Source organism: Ipomoea triloba, chromosome 13 (assembly GCF_003576645.1).
Source record: "Ipomoea triloba cultivar NCNSP0323 chromosome 13, ASM357664v1".
NCBI lineage: Eukaryota > Viridiplantae > Streptophyta > Magnoliopsida > Solanales > Convolvulaceae > Ipomoea > Ipomoea triloba.
The window spans coordinates 19,502,134-19,513,286 of record NC_044928.1 but is presented as its reverse complement, the minus strand read 5'-3'; the positions used below and the strand labels follow the sequence as shown (position 1 = coordinate 19,513,286).

The following is an 11,153-nucleotide window of genomic DNA, read 5'->3' as shown; positions in this document are numbered from 1 at the left end:
TAGCTATAACCCAACCCTGCAATTAAGCTAAATCTACTCACAGCATTTGACTTCTGGCTCTTGAACAAACTGGGCAAACCTCAATGTAAACAAAGATTGAATTTTTTTTGAATAAATAATTGAAGTTGTGGCTGCTAAATGGAGAAGCAAGAAAAGAGAGCTAAGCTAATAAAAGACAAAAATAAATCACGATGGAGTCCAAGAAGACAAAGACCAATTTTATAGCATCAAAATATAATTACATTTAGGCATAATCATCACCGCGAAAACATTTTGGCATAATCATAGTTTGACAAAAACATGCCTAACATAATCACCATCAAAATATTCCTAACATATTCTTTTGGAATTAGCTAACATAATCTTGTGGAATTGGCTTCAACTTAGGCTTCACCTCAAGCTTTTGTTTCTACAAGTGGTGCTGCACCTTGGCATTCTGGTTTTGAAATTAGACCTTCATTTGGGATTTGCATTGGCAATGTAAGATCATCAAAATTAAATGAAGTTAAAGCCATATCAAAATCATATTCTTCTTGTGTTAAAACATCATGGTTTCAATTGGATGTGGAATATAAACACTTGGCTCAAAAGTGTTATTAACAAGTGAATCAGAAGTGTTCTCAACAGGTTTGGATCTCACCCTCTTCCTTGGATTCTTCTACAAATACAATAATAAGAATCCATAAACATATTATGCTGGACACATAAAGGTAAATACAATAATATCAAAAACTTTATCAGTTTTTCATTCAAATTTAGATCATTAGGACATCTCCTGCTATTATCGCCAGATTTTCTGCAATTAGAGCAATGTAATTGTAGTTGAGACCTTCCTACTCTTTCTCCATCTTTTGGAGGTAACTGTTGACTCTTTGTGCTTCAATAGGTACTGAGTAAGTAGTACTCAAAAGAAAAAAAAAAATATAGACCGGTGCTTCAAGATAAATGGTGATTGGGTTGGGTGTGCGTGGTGCTTTACTTCACAACACTATTGGCAATTTTGGTTCATGTAGCATAGTTGAGATTGGACTTTGCGCTATATATTAGGAGGATTACAGTTCAACCATTATTCTACGTACCATGGTCAGCACATTTGTGTGAAACATTAAATAAAAAGTACTCGTATAATTTTAATATACTAAAAGTACATTATTTGAAAGTGCATGGTTTTTTATATATTAACAAATAATGTACATTCAGTACACAAATAATGTACTTTTAGTATATTAAAAATGTATATTGCATTCATGGTCCACACAATAATTTGCCATTACAGTTGGTTTAGGCCGAAGGGCATCATTGGGCAATTTATATCATGGATCAGGGAGCACATAGCATTATGGACCCTGGCCTGAATTGAAAAAACGAAGTACAGAATTCATACTTGAAAGGTACAGAATTTCATAACACAAAAACACAAAAAAAAAAAAAAATCATAACACAAGACAGATAACATAGCATTATGGACTCAACTGCATTGAAAAGATGAGGTACAAAATTCACTCATAAGGTACAACATTTCATAACACAAGACACAACAAATCATAACACAAGACACATACACATGTTATATATTTATTTATTTTTCAAATTTGATTTAGGCACATAATTTGTGTTCATAGGCACATAATTTCACAACACAAAACATAGAAATTCATAATATATATAAGACACAATTACTAATTTATTCCATGTACAGAATTTATACTCTTAGGGGGCGTTTGGTTCACGAAATGTTAGATTACCTTAGGGAATGTTAGATTGCTGGGAATGTTAGATAACTGGGAATGTTAGATTCCTGTGTTTGGTTTAAAATTGAAATAGGTAAATAAGACAACGGAAATAAGATAAATTGATTAAAGTGTCAAAAGCTCAATATTAAGAATAAGATAAGGGAATGTGAGATTACATAAGAAATCGGGGTGTATCTCACATTCCCTTCCAGTAGCTAAAAACTTCATCGGGAGGTTATGTTACATTTCCTGGGAATCTTACATAACTTGAACCAAACATGGGAATCTTATATTATCAAGCAAATATAACCTTAGTTATCTTATATAACTTGAACCAAACGCCCCCTTAAGGTGCATAATTTTATAATTCAAGACACAAAAAGTCACAACACAAAACATATACACATGAACCAAGGTCCATAATGCAGTGTAAACCTAGGTCCATGATATAAGGGTTGCATCCAGAGGCGGATCCAGCATGGGGGCAGCTGCCCCCACTCACCCCACCCCCACCCCCTATATAGCTCTTGTATGTATATATGTATGTATAGTATATTAAAAAATGATATAAAAAAAATAATTGGTTAGTTGGTTGAGATGGTTGGTCCGCGTTTTTGCTAAGGAGAGGGCGAGGGTTCGATTCTGCTCATTAGCATGCTTGAACATAATAATTTGAGCCTTTCAACAGTTTTGCCCTATTTCAAAAAACACATTTTTACCCCAAGTATATATAATAATGAGATGTGTAATGTTTTAGTGTGTTTTATTTTTTTGTCTATATCCAACAATATTTATGATTATATTCCTTTTAAGTGATTCAATTTATAATCTGTTTTCTATTTGAATTATTTTATCAAATTAATTATTTTTCATATTTTGTTATGAGTATTTTTATAAAATTTTGATGTGTTTTATTCTTCGCTTATATACAACAAATCTATGACTATATTTTCTAAATGTTTTACGGTTTAAGAAAAATTTTCGCCCCCACTGACTAAAATTTCTGGATCCGCCACTGGTTGCATCATTCTGTAATGATTAAGCAATTGGTATACCATGGGTACAATCAGTGGCGGAGCCACAGCTGACCCCACTCCCCCACTCCATATAAAGTATATATACTAATTATACTAAGATTTAAACAAGTGTTAATTGGTTTAGATGGTAAGGCTATTCTCTCTTAATAATCCATTGTTCAACCCCTACAGGTGACTATTTTTTAATTTTTACCCTGTACATGGTCTCTTTTTTTGAATACTACTGACTCTATTACAATGCAATATCTGTTCATAACTACTTTCTCAACCTATTGAAGCACAAGAGTCTGTATTGCCTCCACTGAGGCTCGAACCCACCTCCCGTATAAAGGGAAGGGTTTGATGCCACTGGACCACAAGGTCCTTGGCACCCTGTACATGGTCTCTATATATGAAACAATTTTTTAATTTTTACCCTGTACATGGTCTCTATATATGAAACAGACCATGTATATATATATTTTTTCTTTTTTCTTTGTTCTTTTTATTTTTTCTTTTTTAATATTAATAGTGAGGTGAATGATTTATAATGTGTTTTTCATTCAAACTATTTTATCAAATTAATTATGTTTTATATTTCGTTTTAAATATATTTTTATCTTGATATATTTTGATTTTTCATCACTAGTCAACAATATGTAATTATGTATGCATCGGTATCTACGTTTTTCATTTTGTTTTTCAAAATATCTTGTTAGTGTTAATCTTTCGCCCCCACTGCCCCCACTGGAAAAGATTTCTGGCTCCGCCACTGGGTACAATCATGATTCACCTTGCATTATGGATGATAATTAAAAGTTATTTATCTACGGTTAACATTTGATGTGCATTCAGTTAATAAATTATATATCTGTAAATAAATTAAAGGTACATAATTTGTTGACTACATGCACATAATATGTTAACTACAGACATATAATATGTTAACTAGATATTACGTACCTTCCATTAACATATTATGTGTCTGTAATAACCGTATTATATGTGTCCAATTTATTTACAGACACATAATTTGAATTTTATTTTGGACAAAAATCTACTATGTAAGGACAGTAAGGTGGACCTGGTCCATGGTATAATTCGCCATGGTTAAAGACTTGAGAGTGAGTCATGAATGGATGGTAATCAAATGAATAAAGGTGTGATGTTTCTTGAGGTCTGTTGATGAATATGAGTTGAGCAAGGGAGAAATGAAAAATTTAGATGATGCATTCTTGTAGACAACAAAAGAGTTGCATATGTACTCAGGACGGAGCTAATATGGGAGCAGTGGGGCAGCTGCTCCCCTTTCGCACCCCACCTCACCCACCTCACCCTCTATATATAAGGGATTCGTGTATACATATATACTGTAGTAAATATTTAGACATAAGTAAATAATATTAATATAAAGGAATAAGGGTCAAATAGGCCACCGAACTACACACGAAACTGCAATTAGGCCATCGAACTAAAAAATAATGCAATTGGGTCCTTGAACTACACAAATTCATGCAAATTAACCCAAAGTGACTTGTTGACTTGATCTTCCCGTTACCAACTTTAAAAATAATATTTTTAAATAATTTTAAATTAATTATTTAATTAAAATTAAAAATTAAAAAAAAAAACAAGAACAAGTCAATTGGGTCATTTTTTTTTTTAATTTTAAATTTTAAATTTAATTTTAATTAAATATTTTATTTAAAATTATTTTAAAAGTTGGTAACCGGAAGATCAAGTCAAACAAGTCACTTTGGATTAATTTGCATGAATTTGTGTAATTCAGGGACCTAATTGCATTGTTTTTTAGTTCGATGGTCTAATTGCAGTTTCGTGTGTAGTTCGGTGGCCTATTTGACTCTTATTCCTAATATATAAATTACTCAAAGATCAGATAAAGTAACTTAGATGGTTATGTGTGTGTTGTAGTAAAGGTCAAGAGGTTGAATCTCTCTATTTGATTAATATTTTTATTTAAAATGTCTTTTGTTTCAATCTTTCGACCTATTGGATGAAAATCCTGGCTCGTCCATATTAATCATGTACTTGAGTTTTTTATTCAACACTGTTGAAACTTAAAGTGGATTGATAGCTCTCTTGTAACCCTTAACCAGCCAAATTCTTTTCCTTGGGGTTTCCCTCAATTTGATTAAAAAAAATATGAAGTTTTGCTGGGTATTTTTTGTGGAAATTAAGGGGAAAATGAAATGGGAGATGGACTACTGGTGAAGGTGTGTAGAATTGAAGCAAGCGGCGGCATAGGGATTTCAAACTTCAGACACACTATTGCTGGTTCGTATATCGAGGAAGAGAGGCAAGCAACACTACACGACCAATTTCTTCTTTCTATTAGTTTTACTTTTCTTCTCTTTACAACCTTATTGTGTTCCCTTTTCAAAAAGTAGTATGAATGTGACTGGGAATCAAAAAACCCCCCTTCAAAGTCACCACTCACTCCTCTAAAGTAGTAACTCTATCTTCCGGATCCAATGTTTAAATTCTATAATTAATTGAATTATATTGGTGGGTGACTATGTTGCATGAAGCTCCACCGAGGTCGTGTTTCCCTGTTTCGAAAATGTTTTGTACTCAAAACTTTAAAAAACCTCGATTTTGAAAAGTTTTTGAGTCGTTTTTGAATTTGCCAAAAGTTTTCAGATCATTTTTGGTCTGTTTCCTAATTATTTAAAAAAATAAAATAAAAGAGTAGGCAACAACCGTCCTTAGACAAAATAAATAAATAAATTGGAGTGTGACATTAATATATTGAAAATGAAACTAAGCACTAGCGTTTAACATATTCAATCTTACAAATGAATATTATGATGATAAGTAAAAAATGTGAGATGTTGGAGGAGATGAATTTGCAAACATTGATGAGGTTGGCATCCTTCAATTTGACAACTTAACATTGGATGAACATGATTTAAAATCTGTATTTTTTATGAGAATGTTAGTGAAACTTAAGTTAGAAACTTAGAATAATGTTTCCTTGTTTATTTGTGTTTTGAAGTTTTATTTTGAATTGTACGTGTTTATCCCTTTGACTCATGTGGTATTTGGTATTATAGAATATTAAACTATTAGTCTATAAATGAAAACAGTTCCCCATGTAAAAAGTGATGATGAATATGATCCATCTAGGTTAATCAATAGTTTATGAGGATTGCTAGAAAATAAGTGTGGGGCTCATTTTATAAATATTCAAACTTGAAAGTTTATAATAATTATAAAATTGATTTGATCTAATTTCTTTTATTGACCATCTATAAACTCTAATGGGCAACTAAGATCAATCATCACTATTTACAAGAGAACCATGTTTTCATTTGATCCTACCATAGAGGCAATATGTGGTCACATTTTGACCATTCAAAGACAACATTTATACCATTTACAATTGAGGAATGATATTTATAATTGGTCTATATCTGATCAGATGGACATAAATTACAATTTTAAACCTGAAAGATAGTTTTTATTTATAGCCAATATTATTAGTAGCCTAGAAAATCCCATATAGTTTGTAATAAACAATTAATAAACGATACAAAGTAACTAAATTATAGCTAGATATATACCAGTGCCTAAAATAAGATATAAGGTAAAAAAAAAGGTGGAAGCAAGCTAGGTTGGATAACATAGATCTTGTCCAACTTTCTTCTCTCCTTTTGCTTTACATTTCCGATCCCTCTACCATTTCCTCGTCTCGAGACCATTCACAAGAAGAACCCCACCCATCAAAGCAAATCTTGAGAGCCCTTCATTAACAAACCAAAAATGGCACTAAGTAACAATGTGATAGGGTGCATAAACTTCGTAGCCATACTCCTCTCCATCCCCATTATAGGCGCCGGCGTTTGGCTGGCGACTTTGCCAGACAACTCATGCGTCAAGATTCTGCAATGGCCGGTCATCATCTTGGGAGTTCTCACATTGATTGTGGCCCTGGCGGGGTTTATAGGCGGGTTTTGGAGGATCCCGTGGCTCCTTATATTCTACCTCGTAGCCATGCTTGTGCTCATAATATTGCTCGCGTGTTTGGTGGTTTTCGTGTACATGGTCACCATTAGAGGCTCCGGCCACCCCGAGCCCAGCCGGGCGTACTTGGAATACCATCTTGATGACTACTCCGGCTGGCTTCGCCGCCGGGTCCGAAGCTCCTATAAGTGGGATAGGATCAAGACTTGCCTTAGTTCCTCTCCTATGTGTGCTCAGTTGAACCAGACTTATACCAGTGCTCTAGATTTCTTCAATGCACATCTCAGCCCCATGGAGGTATTTTTCTTTCTTCTTTATATATATATATATATATGCTTGCGTTTATATGAAAATCATGCTTTCGGTGAGAACATGTGAACTAATACATGAGTGCAAATAATCTACTATATACATGCACAATACTTACTCCCTGACATGTTGGATGACGGTGGAAATTCTGGAATAGTTACGTGTACATTCGTGTAATAGATTGTGAACTGATGCAGTTCTTGTGTGTGCATTTGTGTAGTAGTTGTGCCCTTATACAATTCTTATTTTCTATCCCAAAAACAACTTTCAAAGGCAACTCTTCCAAAAACTTTATCCGAATTCTAATCTATTAACCTTGTTTTCTATTGTCAGAGCACCTTGTGCTCAGATGGCATGTAATGACTCTCCCATATGGGAAGTCAAAAAGTATAGATGAAAAGATACTACAATGAATAGGACCAGTTGTATTAAAAAAGAAAAAAAAAACCTTGTTTTCTATTATAACTATATAAATAAGTACCTAAACAAAAATTAATCCGAAGTGAGTGCATATGCTTTTGATTGTTCCCCAAAAGATGGCAGAGTCTTGTTGAGAATAGAAAGTTTTGCCGGTACCATAATAATTTAAGGACAAATTAATGATTCACTATGGCATTATAAAAAAATTCGTATTTTTTCATAAAATTTTATATTTAAATTTTTAGTTATTGACACAATTTCACAATTTTTTATGTTGACCGGTTACATAGCTTGTGAATAAACTGTTTTTATATATTATGAAGTAATAGAAATTTATCAGCATGTACTAATTTAATTTAATTTGTATCTACTGTATATAATATGTATATGATACTAGTATCGATCAATATTATGGAAGTTACATAAAACATAAGTCAATGTTGCATTTAATAAAACTAATCACTAAATACAATAAATTAGACCTTTATAATAAGACACAAGGAGTTAATAGTTCAGAAAACATACATATTATCTTATACTCTACCCTTCTACAATTTACAATTGATAAGACATTATTGTTGAACATATGATGGCCGGTGGCGTATATATTGTTTTTTTTTTGTCCGTATGGACTAGTTCAATAGACAATATTTGACATAAATGATTAAAGTTCAAAACTCAACAACAACTACTGAGTTATCGTAATTTACATCATTCTAAATGTTTTATCAAATTAGAATATAAAAATTTTTCGGATTAGAGATTCAATAATCTTTTTAACAACTTATTTTTCTTGGAAAAAAAGTTTTGGGAATGAGGGACAGATGGAGTGAACACTTTAAGTAAACACTTGAATAGTGTTGCAGATAACTTTTTCAAAGGCTATGACAGAAGAAAGTGGAAATGGCATGTTAACCTAGATTTATTCCTTGCTTTCACACTCCCAAATAATACTTGCATTGATTCTCACATCAACCAAATATCTTTCATAGCATTGCAGTGAAGCAGAGAACCAGATTCCTTAATCATGTGATTAATTTAATAATCATCCTTTCGTTTTACCCCAATCCAAGTTATTCTTTTTTAGTTACGAGCGAAACCCACGGCCGGAAAGTGTTCTTGCCTCTATCATTAACTCGGGTAGTCCCTGCTTCTGGTGTTTTAGTCATTACTTGAGGGTATGCAATGAGTAAACCTCGCCTTGTAATCCTAACCGGTATAGGTTGTTCTTAACCGGTAAATGACTACAAGGAGGTAAACTAATATAGGTTGTCTGTAGCTGACTGAATCAAACCAAAAAGACTAGGATTTGAACTCATGATCTTGTAGTTATAAATTTGTATCCGATCCTTAGCCATCTTGACTGGGGTTACCCTACCAATCCAAGTTATTCTTCAATCTTAATTAACCATCTTTTATTATGTTTTGAATGAATTGCAGTCAGGATGTTGTAAACCACCAACAAAATGTGGGTACACATATGTGAACCCAACATATTGGATAAGCCCAATAGACATGACAGCAGACATGGACTGCCTAAACTGGAACAATGACCAATCACAGCTTTGCTACTCTTGTGATTCTTGCAAAGCAGGTTTACTGGCAAATCTCAAGAAGGAATGGAGAAGGGCAGACATCATTTTGTTGATTACACTTGTGGGGTTGGTTTGGGTTTATGTTATTGGGTGCTGTGCTTTTAGGAATGCCAAAACTGAGGACCTGTTTCGCAAATACAAACAAGGTAGTACTTATACTTAAACTGTGATAATTAATTAGCTATATATGTTGTTAATTTCATCTTTTGATAATTACAAAAGAGAGAGAGAGAGAGAGAGGATATATTGACTAGATGTTGAAGGTTAAGTTGGTCATGGGCATTTGTAATTTGGATGGATCTTATGTTGTTGAAATCGCTCTGTAAAACAAAAGGTTGAATGGACATTTTAGTGACTTTTTTTTTAAAAAAAAATCTTTTCATCATGAAAATAATACTAAGTGCATTCGTTAATAAGTGTTAAATATTTTTTTCCTTTTTAATTTTGGTTTGATAAAGTGGTTTCTTATCTTTTTTTGGATTCATAAATATATTTTTTTTAAAGGATTTAGAAGGCTCTTTTGACTAATTTTATGAATTTATGTCCATAAGCGAAAAATAATTTGAGAAGTATTTAATATCCCCTTAAGAAATGTCATTGTGATGACATTTATTAGTATATAGAAATGATAGTTGGCTAGTTGCTAGAAGAGTAGAAGTACTGAAATTAGTGCAGGCAATGATCGTGATAGACAAGGAATGACCTTAGCTTAAAGCAAGTCTATTTGTTTAAGTTTTTACTGAGTTTTTATAGTTATGACAAGAAAAGAGAGAAAGAAAAAAAAATTGATGCTTAACAATTTATGTGCTTAGATGGTGCGTGCAATGCATGCGGCGCCATTTAGGCGCAACGTAGTGAGGACCATACGTAATTTGCGTGTTTTTTCTCTCATTTTGCTCAAACATGGGACCCATAAAAAAACTAAAGTTGCAAGAGAAAAACTTGATAAAAACACTCCTCCCCATTTGTTCAAAAACCACAACCAAATTTTTTCACTAGAAAAAATCAAACATTTTTTATTTGAGCTGGTTAGCTAAGGTCACAAGGTGAGATTTGACTTTATCATAACATTAAATGATATAATTACACATTTTAATGCAATAATCACTTGTTATTAGCAAAAATAAGTAAATTTCACTTGTAGTGATCGACTATTGTGATATTACCACAATTAATTTTACTTTAAAAAAAATTATTTTCACATTACATGATTTTTTTTTATTTGCGACAATTAGTCATCTATTTAAATACTTTTAACAAAGATGATTGGCATTTAATTTATTCATTCAACCTTCTTGCCTTAACATGTAACCTCTCTCCCTCTCTCCTAAATTCTTTTAATTGAATGATTTAACATTATAGGTTAACCATAAAAAAATGTTACATAGATGAAATTGTTTTAAAAAAAATATTTTACTTAATAATATGACAACATGATTCACAACTAAGTTATATGTATTTTTAAAGGACTTATAAATTTTTACAAAGTAGTATCTTTTTAGCCTAAAGAATTAAGACCCTACTACTGAGATTTGATCTTGTGATCACCCATTTGGAATAATAACATATGTGCAATCACACTACATGATAGTTGGTACGCTATATGTATTTATTTTTTTAGAGTAACGAGAGAAACTTAGGTAATATAAAGTATTGTAAAATTTAATTAAAAACTGTAATCTATGTAACATTATCATTTCGACCAACATAACCCGTAAATTCGTGCGTTTTGGTATGGGTGTGTTGACTTTTGTGTATGGAGACAATAATGATGGTACGAGAAGTTGATGACAACACAGGGCGAAAGAGAGAGGCTAAAATTAGTCAAGGATGGCGCCGAAAGTTGATCGATTCTTTTCATGGTGTATTTATCTGCATAAACCCCGAAATCTTTGTCGATTGTTATCATTCTAATTAAAACGAAATCTTTGGACTATACTTCTTATTTTAAAATTATTCTTAGAAATTGTGAAAAAGAATTAAGTGGAGAAAAGGATTTTGGAGTATGCTGGCTTCTTCCTTCTTTGCTATTGTTTGTAAAGGGAGGAAATTCCTTAACATAGCCTTATTATGAAAAAACATAGGCACAAACAGGT

The 11,153-nt window shown here is 32.4% G+C and overlaps 1 protein-coding gene across 1 annotated transcript; it reads left to right on the top strand.

Moving 5' to 3' along the window:
* The first annotated feature begins 6,381 nt into the window (after window positions 1–6,381).
* Window positions 6,382–9,481, top strand: LOC116002680 (protein TORNADO 2-like). The gene is made up of 2 exons (XM_031242844.1): window positions 6,382–7,030; window positions 8,903–9,481. The coding sequence occupies exons 1-2, from the start codon at window positions 6,533–6,535 to the stop codon at window positions 9,218–9,220; spliced, it is 816 nt and encodes a 271-aa protein (XP_031098704.1). The 5' UTR covers window positions 6,382–6,532; the 3' UTR covers window positions 9,221–9,481.
* The last annotated feature ends 1,672 nt before the right edge of the window (window positions 9,482–11,153 follow it).